The sequence below is a fragment of the Topomyia yanbarensis genome, chromosome 3 (assembly GCF_030247195.1).
Source record: "Topomyia yanbarensis strain Yona2022 chromosome 3, ASM3024719v1, whole genome shotgun sequence".
NCBI classification, from domain to species: Eukaryota; Metazoa; Arthropoda; class Insecta; order Diptera; family Culicidae; genus Topomyia; species Topomyia yanbarensis.
The window spans coordinates 64,267,416-64,284,914 of NC_080672.1; the positions used below are offsets into that span (position 1 = coordinate 64,267,416).

The 17,499-nt window shown below is 41.4% G+C and overlaps 2 protein-coding genes across 2 annotated transcripts; one reads left to right on the top strand and one right to left on the bottom strand.

The window, feature by feature from the left end:
* The first annotated feature begins 1,914 nt into the window (after nucleotides 1–1,914).
* Nucleotides 1,915–8,715, top strand: LOC131690791 (Bardet-Biedl syndrome 7 protein-like). Its single transcript, XM_058976813.1, has 4 exons — nucleotides 1,915–2,409; nucleotides 2,474–3,328; nucleotides 7,724–8,210; nucleotides 8,267–8,715. The coding sequence occupies exons 1-4, from the start codon at nucleotides 1,915–1,917 to the stop codon at nucleotides 8,650–8,652; spliced, it is 2,223 nt and encodes a 740-aa protein (XP_058832796.1). The 3' UTR covers nucleotides 8,653–8,715.
* Nucleotides 8,716–9,075: 360 nt separating this feature from the next.
* LOC131690792 (alkylated DNA repair protein alkB homolog 8) lies at nucleotides 9,076–11,106 on the bottom strand. Its single transcript, XM_058976815.1, has 2 exons — nucleotides 10,874–11,106; nucleotides 9,076–10,812 (listed from the first exon to the last, which is right to left on the bottom strand). Exons 1-2 carry the CDS (start codon nucleotides 10,979–10,981, stop codon nucleotides 9,097–9,099), a joined length of 1,824 nt encoding a protein of 607 aa, XP_058832798.1. The 5' UTR covers nucleotides 10,982–11,106; the 3' UTR covers nucleotides 9,076–9,096.
* Between the last annotated feature and the right edge of the window lie 6,393 nt (nucleotides 11,107–17,499).

Here is a 17,499-nt window from a genome sequence, read left to right on the forward strand (position 1 = left end):
TATATGAGAGACGTAATAGATTAGATAGGTACAAGATACAGCTGAAGTTATGATCATCACATGAGACATACATTAGTACTTCAAACGCTACTAATACTTGAATAGCCAATCACCACACATAGCACATCCTTTCTCAATTATCTATTTGTTACTGGTTGATTGTTGGTTATGAGCTGGTGAATAGAGGAAAGGTATAGAACAGACAAAAGGCTCATATCAGCCCTCCCGGCCTCCTCGACACACCACTATCGAGGCGTATTGTAATCAACATCTTGAAGCGGGCTTCTTATATAAATCAAATCCTCAGTAGTCATAATGATTGGTGGATTATTAACATGAGAACTAATTAACCTCTAGTAGTAGAATTTGGTGCAAATAAAAACTAAAAAGAGCGAAGGTCCTTATATTTAGATAACTCTATTGAATATATTGTGGCTTGATGATGTTTACAATACCGTCAATCCCATCAACCTGCGAGAGGGATATAATGGAGAAAAAATAGTTTTGTACCTAAATTGTACTCCACTAAGGAGAAATATACTACCGTTCTACGCATAATTGTCTCATGTTACTTTTTGATCATTTTCACTTTTTTTCATCAAACAGTCCTTTTTGAAATATATTTTCAGAAAACACATCCAAATCACACAGTTTGTTCGAAGACTTCGTGAAAAAATACCAAGTCTGTTTGTTCCATTGTTGGAATTCTACGCATAATTGTCCCACTAACGAAAATCCCAAAAAAAAGTGTACAATAAAAAATAATTACGCAACGTTTAGTGTATAACGCTAGATGTCGGGCACTGAAAAATTGATTTAAAATTACAGGTTCATTAAAAAGAGATGGCCGCGGTAATACTAATTACAACAGTGACTGAGAACAATCCTGTAAAGCTCTTCATCACTATCGTCGCTTGCATAACATAGTGAATGCATCTAGGATAGTGAGCCTATTTTCGCAATGTTTCTATTATCACCAAGAGGGTGACATGACGTCATATTATGGTAGTCAACATAAGAATTTTATTTGTAACAAAATTACCAAAATTTGTACTAAATAGGGACGGGGAGCACTTTAGTTGGCATCAAATCAGCGAAAGTATTCATTGTTTTCTTTTGTTAACTGCTACTGCTGCTTGCTGATGACATTTCAAGCGATTTTGACGTTGTCAAACTGACCCCCATCGATCGGTGGAAAAACGATGTTGCCTATTGTCAAACTCTGTATGTAGAGATAGGGAAGTCAGATACACTGAAGTTTTTTTTATGCGGGGGATACGTACCGCATAAAAAATCCGCATAACTTTGAAAATCCGCATAAATTAAAAACCGCATAACTTTGAAAATCCACATAAAAAACCGCATAACTTTGAAAATCCGCATAAAAACACATAAGGTGTGAAATATTTTTCAATATTAAGAGCCATAGTACTCAAGGAAGAGCAAGGATTTGAAGTAAGAAAGTTTAGAAAAGCGTGGAGTAAGGTCATATGAGCAAGCTTAGAGTTTTCCGGCTACTTAACTCTGTTTCTTCTGCAACACAGGAGTCAGGATCTTTCGGCATTAAATGCGAATCACCGGAGTCTGTGACATGTCCAGACAAGCGTAAGGTCGCTTAATGATTGATATGAACGTACCCAATTCTAGACAATAAAGCTTAATGTGTTGCATCGTTTCCCTCCAGATTCCCAAAACAATTTTTATCTTCAATAGCGTTTTTCTCAGTTGCCAGTTTTGCAACATGGGACAATTGGGCGTAGAACGGCAGTATAGTATGGTGAATAATTACTGGTTATGCACATGCGTTCACCTGTCGTCAATGATCACCTTAGTAACGGTTGGCGCCAACAAACATGCGTTCCGGTTAAAAATCAATTAAAATAATATTTTTATTTTGTCAACTCCATTCGTAACATGGAACTCGAACTAACCCGTGTCGATTATACGACCGTCGGATTAACGGCACCCAATTGCCTTCAGCTGCTACCACCCTCGTCGGGAACCAATGATCCGCGAGGATCTACCAGGCAGCAGCAGAAAGCGGTCATTGGTGATCAGGATGGAGTGCTTCAATTGTTTTCTATGAAAAAAGATGAACTTCAGATTCACTTTAAAACGTTACCGAGCGATAAGATCGCATCGGTCAAACTCGGCGGTCAGATGGGGTCGATTGCGGATAAAATATTTACTGCCTCGGAGAATAAGGTTCGTGGCTTTAACAAAAAGGGGAAAATGTTTCTGGCATTTGAAACTAACCTGACGGAAACTATCCGCTCGATGTTCGTGAGCGGAAGTGATTTGTTGGTGTGCGGAAATCACGTGTACAATCACTATAAAGACTGCAAGGAGGTTGGGTCGTATCTGTGCGGTGATGCGATCGTAGACGTGGCCGGTCTCTGCCCGAATAATGTGAGTGACTCTAAATGTTTAAGTTGGTAAAGTAACACGCATACTAATTCCATGCAAATTTCAGACAAGTCGCCTTATTACGGTACTGGCATGCTCGGGGCGAGTCTTACGAATTCTGGAACACTCACGGGTGCGCCAAACACTGGAAGTAGACAGTGTACCGACTGTGTTACATGTACCCAAAGGTCTCGGCGATCGCATTCTGTGCGGATTCGGTGACGGAAAAGTGATTCTGTTTCACATTAATCTTCTGGTGAGTGAGGTAAAGCGGGAGATGTTGGTTGAAGATACGGAAAATCTTAGTGCGGTTACCTGCATCACGACGTACGATTTATCAGGAGATGGAAAGGATGAATTGATCGTTGGACGACGAGATGGAACGCTTCAAGTGTTTACAATGAATTCAGATGAATATCAGTTCGAAATGGAATGTACTCAGATATACCGCGAAAACTTCAACGAAAGTATCTCGTGTGTCCAAGGCGGCAGCGTAGGTGCTAACAATTACTCGGAAATTGTCGTGTGTACGTACTCAGGTCGAGTGTTTGGTCTGACAACCCAATGTATCAGCAAAAGCTTGAGCGATAGCAGTAAACGCAGTTCAGCCAATATGGCTCCAGGCAGCTCTACAAAACTACACAAACTACGGGCTGAAATCTACGAGCTTGAACAAGCGATCACTAGGGAACGCGAACGTTATCAGCAATCGACACAAGCTCTGTCTACAGGACTATCAGCGATCCCAATGCTGTCGGTTAACGACTCAATGCTCTTGTGCCAGGAGGATGCGACCTATGCGTTAACTATCGAAATCCCCACTCCGATCGAGCACGTGCTGTTGCAGTGCGACGCACCGATCAATCTGATCGATGTGGAGAAGAATTCTGCCGTTGTGAGCTTCAGCGAGTGCGATAAAATGGTAAGATTTAAAATGTAAAAAATATTCCTATGTTTGTGGTGTCAGATTTTGGCCGGAAAACATAAGACCGAAAAAAAATGATTAGAAAAGGTAGTTCAGTTAATACTGGGTCATTAGATCGAATGATCATTAGGCCGAATCGTCACTAGGCCACAACGCCGAATGGCCATTAGTCCCAAGGTCACACGCATTAACTCTCGATTCTTCTCTTGCTTCTAGTCTGCAAATATTACATCGCCATTTAGTTTTCATCCCAGAGCTGTTTAGTTTTTGATTCTATGAGCCAATGATCTCCTGTTTCCGTGAGTCATTTAGCTCTCAGCCTTATCACGATCTACTCGGATAGTTCACGGTTCCTACTCCAACTGAGAGCCAATAAGCTCTCATTTTGGTCGCGATATAGTCGAATAGTCCACGGCGGTGAATCTACCCTACTGTGAATTCCCTGGCGGTAGATTTGATTCCAATATCGATGTTGGTTTCCGTGAGCCATTTAGCTCCCCGCTTCGTCCCGATCTACTCGATCTAGTCACCAGTGGTGGACCTATCCTACTTAACGGGCCAGCCAGTAGGTGCTGATGTCTATCCAGCGATTCAGGGTGGAGCGTAGCTTCCGGTTCACTTGCGCCCAAACGACCACCCGCTAGCTAGTCGACGCGATCTACTCGCTCTAATCCCCCACCGGTGAAACCTGACGTCCAGTGCACTGGTGACTTGATAACCCGAACCCGGTATTACGTCGCATATTACTCAACGGGTCCCCGGCGGTGGACCTAGTCTCCACCGACGGAGAGTTCCCCGGTGGTGAAATTTCTCCCGAAACCCGGTTTATAGTTTCACAGTGGCTTTCTAGTCGATGGCGCTACTTTATTGATCCCTTCACAACTTTCTCTGCGGCTCGGAGAGTATACTATAGTAACCATTCTGCTGACAGTATCCCAGATATGCATACCTTCGAACTTCTTCAATCTTAGGGCATTCGGAAACCACGTATTCCGGAGCGGCGATGCAGGTATTTCCGCAACCATCCGTACCCGGACAAAAGTTGCGTCAAATGGAAGTTCATCTCGTCATGCTTTCCATGCACCCACATCAAGACATTTAGATCAGTCGGTGGGTTCACCTTACTTTCTCCGCGTTGTCCCACCCTTGTTGCCACTTAGCCAATGAGTCCGCTCTGACCATTCTCCTTACATTTCGTGTATTCTGTACGCGCTCGCGACACGAACAGCCATTAGGCGAAACGTGCTTGTCAACTTCTTCCGGCTCCGCTTTGAGTTCAGTGTAGCGGCCTAGGCCGGTACGCCATAGCTCAGTATTGAGGATGAGATACCCGCCAGGAGACGTCTCGTGCTGCATCTTGTTTCTCCGATGTTCGGCATGACTCTCGCCAATACGTTAGTTGCCTCGCTGCCTTCTCGCATGAGTAGTCGACATGGCTGTTGTAATTTAACCATCACACCTAGGCGCTTCAGCGCACTCATCGATGGTATTGAGTGTCCGCCGATGCTGATCACGACACGCTGAATTTTTTCGGTTACTGGCCAACACTATCTCCGTCTTGTGGTGAGCCAGCTGCAACTTGACGTCAGCCATCCAGGTTTCCACGATGCCTATTGTCTCTGCTGTTAACATCTCCACTTCCTCGAGAATCTCGTCGGTTATCGTCAGGACAACGTCATTTGAACAGCCGACGATCTCTACTCCCCTGGGCAGTTGCAGTGTGAACACTTCGTTGTACATTATATTCCAGACAGGGATGCCACATGGGAATCTGTGTTTCGGTCAAAAAAAAGAAAGAAAGAATTTCTGTTAAAAATCACAATATTTCCAAAAATCTGTGGAAATCTGTGAAATTTTCTTCAAAATGCCAAAAATCTGTCATCTATGAAAAAGAATCTGTGATTAAAAATTGTGCAAAAAATCTGTGACATTACAGTAAAATCTGTGAATTTGGTAACCCTGATTCCAGAGCGTTGGGCCGAGTATAGAGCCCTGAGGTACTCCCGCCGTGACACTAATTGACCGCTGCCCCATGTTCGTCTCGTAGACCAGTACTCGGTTCTGAAAGTAACTTCTCAAAACCTTGCACAAATAGTCCGGGACTCGCATTCTGTGCAGCGCTACTGCGGTAGTCATCCACCAACTGGCGCTGTTGAACGCGTTTTTCACGTAGATCGCGTAACTACTGCGCAATAGTGATTACCTCTTCTCTCTTGCTTCGATGCTTTCTCCGCTTTCGCGATAACTGTGCGTATGGCGTCTACCGTCGATATCCCTTTCCGGAATCCGAATTGCCTCTGCGACGGTCCGTTCTCACCTTCAGCGTAGTTCGTCAATCTGTAGGCTGATAGGATACGGTGGCTTCCCTGGTTTTTGGCAGCAACATCAGCTTGTGGATCCTCCATCTACCCGGGAAGTAGCCTTCGTCCAGGAATTTCTGTATGTCAGTGCCACGTTGGGGGTACTGTCCGTTCCGGGAGCTTTCTTCACTTTCAGCCCTTTCGCTACCATGAGGAGCTCGTCGTTGGAGACCCAATTGCACCAACGCACGGTGTAGGCAGCCATGCGGTTAGGTCGTGCTTCGGTAAAAGACCTTCCACGATACTTTCTAATTTGTCAGTGCAGTCTTCAGCTGGCGTCGTTGGACGCCACAGTAAGCATTGCTCCAGGGTTAGCGTCTACTTCTCTGCACAGCTCATTGTAGTAGGTGTATTTACTAAGCATTACCTCGCGGTAAAAAACGACCCTAGCCGCCCGGAATGTCAACGTACATTCTTCTCTGACTGCCTCAGAACTAGCTCTCTGAACGCATCTACTTGCAGGCAGCACGAAGGAGGCTCAGCCTTTCGTTCCACCAATACACCGGACGCCGGTAGTTCCTCGGCTCCATTTTCCTCGGCATTGGTACGTCATATACTCTCGCTAATGTTTCCGACAGCTCATCGGCATTCGAAATTGGAGCGAAGTTGCCAGCACGAAGCGCTTCCACAAAAAGATCCTTATCGAAAAATTTTTACTTTCCACTTTTCGCGTTACAATGCAATTTCGTCGTCCAATGGTGTAGTGGATCGCCTGGTATTTGCTGTGTGGACTGCCAACTCGCCAATTGATGTTAGCCATCAGCAACGCACTGCAGCATGCTACGTCGATAATGGATTCCCGGTCGTCTTCACAGAATGTGCAAGCGGAACCTTTGTTGCACAGCCTTACTGGACGCCAGGGTTTCCAGAATATAACCTCTTGCGGTGGTTAGTCTGCTGCTCCACTCCACGGCCAGAGCATTAAAATTTCCTCCTATAACAAGCGGCGTTCGTCCGACTAACGAGTCGGATAGTGCATCTAGTATCCGATTGAGCTGCTCTGGTGTCCACCGTTGGGGAGCGAAACAACAAATACGCCGTTGAACCTGGCGATCACGAAGCCTTCGTGGGTACTATCCACCACCTTTTGGACAGAAAACCGTTCACCACTTGGATTGCCGTCATCCCTGCATTATCTACCGCCCAGGTACCGTTGTCGGGAAGCACACGCACTTCGTTTCTGTTGTTGACTGCCACAACAGTTGCTGTGCAATGTCGCAATGATTGAGATTAAGCTGCGTAATCTCCATTATCATTGACCTAATTTCGCCTTTTTGTACTCTGGACATAAGAGCCTTTCCGTCATGTGGTCCTTTCCGCCCTCTTTTGTACAGAGCAAGCACTTCGGTTGCTTTTGCGGTCTCTAGCAATGTGTCCCTTCTCCCCACATTTTCTACACAGATCAGATTTGTCCGGATCTCTACAGTTTCTTGTCTGATGGCCGAAACCCAGGCACCTGAAATACCTCTCCGTTTATTTAGTGGTTCTAGAAATCAATCGTAAAGAGCAATCGTAATACTATACGCCTTCCTCCACCTGATTAACATCTGCTCTTTCTCAAGGTTACATTGCTCTATTGACGTGCTCCTCACTTTGTCTTGCGTTGTGATCGCGTCCAGATTCCTGCACTCGACCACCGATTCTTGAAATAAAGCTCTTAATCAATAGACCTTTCTTCAGCTCGAAGCATCTCACCTTTCTTTATTGCGCTTGGTTCATACTACGTTCTTCTCTCGTTCTTTAAAAAATCGCAGCGTACGTCACGTTTGCTTTGATGACTAGAGTGTCTCCCCTATATCTCTCTTCTGGTGCGACGGTCTTGGTCCTTCTTCACGTTGATATCGTTGGCAGACGCGTACAGGAAATGCATGTCTATGGAGAGGGTTTCGGTACAAGCAGTATACTGCCTATTTCGCAAGTCAGTCCCACGTAGGAAGGGAATCCCATTGAACATGAGACAGATTTATGATTATGGGCAGTATATGAGTAGTAAAATTTGAAAAGATGCTACATCTATTATTACTTATTCCAGAGCGGCAATAGTCTACTGGCTAGTTATCGTTGTCAGTCCAATACCAACCGGGTTGATCTGAAGTTCCGCACAGTCGAAGGACAGTGTGGTACTCTGCAGGTATACGTTACACCGAACCTACAACCGAAGTGTTGTCAGCTCAAACGGTACCCCATCAAACCACTTTCGCTGCACATGATTGTTCACAGCTTATCGGATGATGTGAAAGCTCGACCGATGGCGGTTCTTACACTGAAGGGAGCCTTTAGTCAAGCTGAGATGCACAACTGGCTGATGAACACCATTCCGGAGATACCAGAAAAGACCTACGAGAACGACAAGATACGATTGATATTTCGACACGTGTTTGTCGGCACAGTGCTCATCTGTGAGTACGGTAAGGCGGAGGCCGACTTTAGAAGTGACAACATTTCAACAATCTCGATTCTCAAAGATTTTATTACCAAGGAAGCGACTAAAAAACGGATCAAACTTGAAATCATTACCAGTGGGTGAACATATGTTTCTACATTGTCCGATAATAATTATGGTTTTTTTTTGCAGATGTAAACGAACAAACCATACCAGGATTAATAAAACTTATCGAACCCAAGATTCTGCACTACAACAAACTGACCAAAGACTACCAAATATTGCAAGCTCTCATCGACTTAGACATACGCAATGACGAAGAATTAAGCACACTTTCGGAAGAGTACCAAAATTTGTTGAAGAACCAACGACAAATAGAGATAGAGTTCAAAAAACAACCAACCATATTGAATCGAATCTACGGAATTCTGACCGATCTCTACATCGACAAGTTCAAATTCAAAGGGGTCAACGTGAAAACAAAACTTCCGCAACTGATAGATTTACTCGGGAACTATAACTTTGATGAACTGGTGCAATTTTTCAGTGTTATTAAAGCTGTTGATGATGAATATTAGAATCTGTAGTATTCTGAACCTTCGGGATCAATCCCAGAAGATGAGCGAATGGTAATAAAGAAAATGTTGGATCGAAAAGCAAACAAGGATTCGAAGGAATCAACCTGCGTGTTTATTTCAGGACTCGTGGAAACCATTATGTACCAGAGCTGGGGCGCATGTTGCAATAGTTCTAGACTTGTTTTATGTTGTTTATTCAAATGGCATACTTACTCGTGTAAGTAACCTTAAATCATTCAACAAATTCTATAAACCATTACCTATAACTTTAAAATTATGATCATCGATCCTTAAAATAATTAACGGAACGAAAATTTTTTTAGATCACTACACGTGATCAACCAGACAATTACAAATCAATACAGTTAACAAACTTAGCTTACCTTCGAGGGAAAGTTCGGATACAAAACGGAAACAGAATCCTTTGAACGGATGGGTAGTCGTTCACTCTTTCGTTCTAAACACAACACACCAATTGCCTTGATCGTAATAGCTCTCCTCGATACTTATTCCTTCCACTGCCCGGCACAGGTCGTCTAGCTCATGTTTCTCGAATACGTGATAATATCGCAGGAAAGTCGCCTTCTTTTCTTGCTCCTCGTTTCGCAGCTTCCATGGAACCAGCAGATCCTGATGTTGAAACTGTGTTCTGTTAGTGTGAATTGGAAGCATCGAATCGAGTAAATAATTCACAGCCGGTATCGTTTCTTGCGGCGAATCACCCTCCGATCCGGACGGTTTATTGTTATGCTTATTCTGTCGTAGATAGCTAGACTTTTTTGCGTTCGCTTCCTGATTTTTGGCCCACACATAAACCAAAGCACGTCCACCGGGTCGAAGCACTCGAGCCATTTCGGAGATGGCTTGCCTGCGGCGTTCCTCTGTGGCTAGATGGTGAATAACGGCAATACAGATGCAAGCATCCGCAGAAGCAGAACGAAATGGAAGTGCGAGACAATCACACTGCAATACATTAAGACCTCGGCCGGTGCATACTTTAAGCAGTTCATCGCTGCGGTCGCAACCGAGGGCGGCACTTTGTGGATTCAAAGCGAGATACTTTCCGTTGCCACAACCAATATCAATTAGAACAGAACCTGTAGGTAGGGAACGAAGAAATGTCTCAACCCTTGGCCATGGTGAGTGTCTAGTTTCGCTGAAATGTTTAGCGATTTCGTTGTACACTTTGTGAACATTTTCCAGCTCTAACTTGGCAGCATTCTCCCGCAAGTGCTTAGATCGAATCTCACATCGTTTTTTGTAAGAGTCGCATAAAGAGTGAAACTGACACTGGCACGGTTCATCTCGCAATTTCCGGAAGGTAAAAGACGTACGCAACCCCCGTTTCCTGACTGTTAAACTATTGTTCATTTGAACGACATCCATCTTCCTAGGGGTTATACCGTGAGTCCAACCATACCGGCTTTCACCGGACATAATCAGTAGTGATCTGGGAGGTAAATCAACGGTCAAATGGTTTCCTTTTGTATCACGAAAGTCCATAGAGATGTCAGCCCCTAGCGAAAGAGATATAATCGGATCCTGGAAAGCACTGTGGGTATCAACGTGAGGCGGGATTCCTTGACCTGGTTCATATCGGTTAACTGTCAGCTGATCTGGAACATGCCATCCAAGCTCTGGATGGCTTTTTTGCAATTTGTCCCAAAGTTGATTACAAACCAAAGGAATTGATTGCTCCAAAGGTTTGCTTTTGTCCACATTGTTACTCCCATACAAAAACTCATACCCAAAGTGTTTAACACGTCGATGCTTCAGATTGCCCTCCAGTTCCTTCTCATCATTCGAATCAATTATCTGAATCAACTCCAGTTCCAGTTTTTCATCAATAAAATCCGGCAAAAGTATTAGTCCAGGTGGTAACCCTCTTGTGCACAGTTGCGCATCACGAGATTTTGTGGTCGGCGGTTTCAAGCAATATGCCATTAAAAGAACACAATCATCTTGTCCCAGTGGAGCTTTTCCATTCATAGCTGTTAATGCCGCTTGAGCCATTTGTGATGAGTAGAACCTTAAATAACAGTAGGATTTTCCAGCTGGAAGCTCGACATCCTTCAGTGAAACTCCGTAGCGTAGTACTGCATCAACGAGGACTTCCTGTCGTAAACCTGTAGCAATGCCTGCATTACAGACAATAACGTTCTGGAAAGGTACCATACTATAAATCATGGCAAATAATATTATTTCAAATCCAATGACCAACCTCAGTCGGTGGACCGCTGAACTCAAGGCCCGTTTCACGAAAAATTATCTGTTGACACCGTTTGATTTTTTTAATTATCTTCTTTTCAGCATTTTTCGAGAGCGTCATTCTTGCAATCAGTTTTCAGTAATATTCAAATAGTTATTGTTTCACATATTTAAAATATTTCATCGTGTTCAATAAAATTACAAATTTATAAACAACTCTGACATATTCAGGGTGGCCACTGACGTATTTACATTTACGAATTCTACACCGAGGAAAAAATACTTTTAAAACACACTATAATCCAACCAAAAGTTGTTCAGCAATTTCTTTCAACGACTTGCACAGTAATGTGATATTTTTACGACGGTGTCAGCAAATTGTTTAAAAAATTGCGGTAAAGCTTCCACTTTAGCGATTTTCAGTAATTTTTCGAATAATTGCTGAAACCCGTAATATTTTTCACTGAATTTATCAGCAATTCGACACAGATTTTTCATTAGGGCCTAAATCGCAATGTACTCAAATGGAGAAAAATAAGTTTCAATATTCGGCGATGCTTTTCTAAATGTAGCTTTTATTGTAGGTATGAATTACTTTATGACCATGTTTTTCCTGAAGCATCTTTGGTACCTTATGACAATATAACAAATAATTTAATTCCTATGTGCTTTTAGTGGTTAGAAACTATAAGAATGCTTACGCCCAATTTGCATTCCAGTCATGATTTCGCCCTTCAGCACCCACTATTTGCGAAAGGGTGAACATAATTTTCAGAAGGGCGGTAAATGGGCTAAACTGACTCTGTCTTGCTAGGTAGGGCTGGCTAAATGGGCGAGCTTGACAGTATATTTTTTAATAGGGCTCAGCAAATGGGCGCATAGAAACCCCATGTAAATGCAAGGGCGCGTGCAATTTTTCTTAAAATTTCATGAAAATATCGAAATATTCGAATGTTTATGTGCAACATTATCATAGTAGATACTGTTTATCATTTATATAATAGAACCGGCGTTTACAGAATAATTTTGTGAATAATAACCATTCGCCCCGGTCCTGTCTAAAAATGTAAGTTTAGCCTTTATATTCCATATGAGAAGAAGGGCCTAGTCGAAATCTCGAAGAAAATGCATGTTTCGCCGTTTTGTTTTCTTTAATTATAAATGGAACTAAAAACCATTTTAACTCATTTTTACCTCAATCTTGTAGTATTTTTGTCGCATAATGTCATAATAGCGAAAACGCAGTTTGTTTACCTTTGCGATTTAAGCCCTAATGAAAGATCTATGTCAAATTCTGTTTTTTCCCTACATAAAATTTCACTGTACCCAGCAATTAAAATTAAGTCCCGATAGTTTCAGGAGTACTATGAATCGGCTATGGCTAAGCTTCTATTGGCGATTCTACGTTGAAACCGCTCGCAGATAGCGCTGGAAGGAAAGTGTTACTGATTTGATTCTGTTCTGTCATAGTGCATATATTTTCTGTAAACATTGGTAAAAAATGACTTTTAAACACCAAATTACCGATCAATTTGTTGATAATTGTTTATGAAAATGAAGGAAAACCATCATTTTATAAGATGACGAGTAAACATCTTGCGAAAAGAGTGTAAAACATAGTGGTTTCTAATATTATTCGCAGAGCTATATGCGCGCTGTTTCGAAATGTAATTTGTTGAGGACCGTAGCCGCCGCAACAGCATTTCCCGTTCGTCCTAAGTTAAGCTAAACCTTCATGAGATGGTGTAAATTCATGAAACTTTCCAGATCAGGCGAGGAAAGAATATATCCGGCTAATAGGAAAGTGTCAGCTTTGTATCATGCACAGCCGATCCTTCTCTCCGATAGTCTTCACTGAATCTCCTACGTAGTTCAAAATATGAAGGAGTTTAACATTGGTACTGGTTGGGTCTCGATTTCGAGTTGGAACTTTATTTATGAAACGATTTTTTATAACCACAATAATACCCCGATTACATTTCGAAGAAATGTATGAGTGAAATAGTTGCAAATGGCTGTAATTTCAGAATAATTGCAAATAAAACTAAATTTCTTACTCGTTTCATTCATATTTTGGCAGTGGTAAGCTTTTTCCGAGAAGATAATGAAGATTTTGTTGTAAGCTACGACTCACTTACGGGTGAAAAAACCAAACTGTATCACTTTGCCAGTTCATGAGCTGAATCATAGGTGTCGCATGACTAATTTTGGCTTTGCCGCAAATCGCCAATCACGTTACAAGATTGCCGAGGTGCTGCAAAATATACCCAAAAAAAAACTGTGTTTAATAAGCAAAAAACAAACGCTTACCTTTATTCTCCACTATTAAAATTTTACAACCACAGATGCAAAGTCAAACCAAAGAAGTTTGGTTTGTTTGCCTCACGAAATACCTAACCTCAACCGGTTTTTGCAGCGCAATTTTTTTTGTTTCCTCACGAAACAATTCGGCGCCGTTTCGTTTTCAACGGGAGTAAAAAGGTCAATAAAGCTGTATTGAATTATGGCATTTTCACGATATTATTTCTTATAATAATCTCAACACATTCCTATGAATTTCATAAGGTGAACTACTGTTTATGAAATGCATAAGCGTTTTACGGAATCAAAATTGTGCAGGTTCATAAGTAGCAATTTATGAAAATCTTAAGAATTTTATCTTCAGTGTAATTTTCACGCGGCGAAACAAATCTAGCAAAGCATTTGAAAAGGGTCCAAATGCCAATTGTAAACATTGAAAAAATTGCAAAGGAAGCTTTAGCAAAGAAAGAGAAGACACGTGGCCAATTTGATCCAGCCCTAACCTCAATATTGAACCAGCTTCTGATTGGTCGTTTTGCCAGTCAAGAGCGTGACAATATAACTACGTGTATTATTAAGAGAGACACGAATAAACATAAAATTCAATTGTTAAATGCAGCTAGTATTGTGAATTCTAGACAGAGGGTCGATATTTGAGGTACAATTATTTTCATCAATTGTGAAAAATATGCAAATGGAATCTGGCAACGATGGATACTTGTCTTTGGAATTACGACAGGGCCTGGTAGAGAAAATTAAGAAAAGCAAGAAGCTAGGGGAAGATCATTCTAGGAATGTTTAAAAAAATTGCATCAAATTAGAAAAAATGCATTTATTTCCATTTTTGCAACAACTTTGCACTCCCTCGCAGAAAGGTTTGTTCAAAAAACGTCCTGCGCTGATCCATTTTGTTCGACGTTTTGTGGAATGTAGGGCTAGTTTTTTCGTAGGGTTTTGACGTCTTACACGCAACTCAAAAGACATTGCACGCAACGCAAAATGCATTATGAATTTCTATTTTGATGGAAATAAATGCATTTAATTTCGCTGATTTTTAAAAATGCATCACAAGTGTTCTGCCCCTAGGCAAGAAGCCTGTTGTCCTCTCTTCTCTTAGGCAAAGATAAACTATTTAATAGGGATCTTTAGAGGTGTGCGGGTTAAGACATTTTCTGATGCAGATTAGTACTGAGTTAATATCTCAATCCTTTTTCTGTTTTTAAGCCCGAAACTATTGAAAAAAAACATTTTTTAGTTTGTTTCCTTTTAGGACACATCCAAACCCATGCTTTCACGATTCTATAGGTTGTCTCATCAGATCTACCATAATTTGGAGATGAAACTTGGGATTGCAAAGTACCAGATCATGCTGTGTGGGGTGCTGTCCCAGTTACCCAGTCAAAAATGGCAAGTTGCTGGCAATTAGGGGGCTATTTAAAAATGCAATATTTGGACGATTTGCCGCCCTACCCGCTCTTAAATCGTCCAGAAAACGCGCCCTCAATCGGCCTTAATTGCCTAATTGCAACAAGAGAATAAGAAAAGCAAAAAAAATCCATTTTATTCGAAAACATAATTGATGAAAAAGAGCATAAGTAAAACGCTTTTTATGCAGTTAGGTAGAACACAATAAATATCTTTCTAAATAACATTGTAAAATACTAATATGGACATGAAAGGTGAAGCCAACTGTGAATAACAAAATATTTTTTAAATAAAATCGCAATACTTGTTCTGCTTGTTTGCATTGTATGACGTTATGCTCGTTTGGCTTCGGTTTATGACTGTTTGGCTTGATAAAAGTATCTGCGCTGGTTTATTACTATGAGTGCCTATACATTGTACCTATGGCGTTGCAAGAAATATATCTGCCTGATTTGGCGTACAACGTTCGACCAGTTAGTGCCCGCTCTACTTGCTTCCGAAAAACTAGTTAGTAAAGATCAGATACAACACACAACTTATGATTATTGCTATTTATCAGTGTGAGATCGGGCTGTCTCAATAACCTATTTCTGCAACCTATGTGCATTAACTGTACACCTACCGACTCACCGTTGCACTTGACAGTGTGTGCAGTGCTTTATGGTCACACCTACACGTTCAATATTTTTGTCAATACCAGTATTGACGATATTGTTGCAATATTTCACTCCCGTTTGAAATCCACATCGTCAATACAACTTTTTTCCATTACACGTACAATACTTTCGACAATACTCTCTAGTATTGGCAAAAATATTGAACGTGTAAGGGCCGCTTATGACCGCGCACCCGGCTTTCCTTGAGCGTTTTGGTGGCTCAGAGGCTGTCTTTCAATAACGACCCTTACACGTTCAATATTTTTGTCAATACTAGAGAGTATTGACAAAAGTATTGTACGTGTGATGGAAAAACGTTGTATTGACGATGTGAATTTCAAATGGGATTGAAATATTGTAACAATATCGTTAATACTTGTATTGTCAAAAATATTGAACGTGTAAAGCGGCCCAATGTTGCTCAGGTATACATTGCTCCTACATACATACATACAGGCATACATACGGGCTTACATTCATACATACATACATACTATTTGGCACAAGTTTAGAGCGTGTAACGTCGACATATTGGCAAATTTCGCATTGAATCCGCTTGTCTCATCCTATAATCTCCTTTTAGTCTCCTAGGTCCGAAGCGGATCAATCAACCATTAATTGACACAGTAACAATACTAACAGTATTAGTCCTTACTTTGCGAATACTTTTTCCAACAACTGTGCTGTTTCATCTCTAACTTATTACGGAATTCGATTATTCCTGTTCTAGTCAATATTGAATACGTATATACAGTATGGATCAGGCAAATGCTCATTTTTTCTATTATCATTATGCTGAATAGTTAGACGAGTGAAGGCATTTTAGGGTTTCACAAAAAGAATCTGCCCATAAAGGACATAAGAAAATATTTTGTTTGCTCGAACCGAATGTCCGCTTGGTTCGATTTGATCAGACCACACCGACCCGAAAGGGCTGCTTATCATTTCCGAGAGCCGGTGTGCTTGGTCGAGTTGAATAATCATAAGAACAAGTCCTGAATAATGAGAATGCGTCATGCTAGTCGAAGGCCACATGCCCAGCGACATCTCATACAGTTCCTGAAATTAGATGTGTATTAGTGCTACTTACAGATTTCATTTCATAGGTAGTAAGTGTCTCATTCCCTCTTGTAAAACTCGCTTACCGCTTTCGTCCGGCATTTCGACGCCGTCGGTCGACCGTCTCATAGAAGACATCTCTTTCATCATCTTTACTCAATTTCCGCCGGAACTCGAATATAAGACGCTCAAGGAGTTCTACTGGCTCGAATATCAACTATCTGAAGCGAAAAAGATATAAAATATCATTTTGTACATATTCCCTAATCCTATAATTAACTAAGGCTGTCTGTCGATTCTAATCCAGAAAGGATAATTATGTGACCATCAAGAATAGGTCAGACAACCTTAATTGACCTCCTTCGACACCAGATTGGCCTTACCAAGCCGTAACGTGGGTGGCGGTGTGAAAACTGCCGAGTAGAGGTTGAAGCAACATCTGATCTGCCCATAATCGCATGTCAGTCCCATGTTCTATGGCATTCCATATCCACATGGGACTGACTTCCGATTATAGGCAGTGATGTTGCTCCAAATGTATGTGATATGCAAGACTGACTTGAATAGTTCACACAACTAGACTCACTGTTCTTTATTTACCCACCATGATAGTTTTTCTCTATAGTTTTTGAAATAATTTTGAAACGCTGTGCCGGAAATAGGTACACGACAATATGTTTCCGTATCATTTAGATAAATGTGTCATTTGAATCTCATTATAGATTTTTGTCGTTAAAACTTTCGCAATTATTGTTAATTATCGTTAATCGGACATGCCGGTAAACGAAAAAATAAGCGATGCTTCATTCCTGTGAAGCGGCAACAGAATGTACACGGCAGTGATCAAAATGCAAAATGGAAGGAAATTTTGTCCAATTTGTACCTCCCACATCCAGGGATTTTTACAAAACCATTTTCAGCCTGCTATACTGCCCATGGTCGCAAATCAGTCATACAAAGATAGGAAATCCCCCGAAAATGCGAAATATACGATCATAGGTAGTATAGCGATTTAAATTACGATTTGTTTCGATTTGCTTCCTTGACCTGAGTTGAAGTGTATGCTGATAGTTTGTCGTCCAAATTCTAGATTGACGAATGAATAACAATTTAAAGCTACTCACAAATAAATTGAACAAACAAACCACGCCAAAAAAAGAGTGCATTGCCCCTTCTACTCTACAAGTAACACATCACG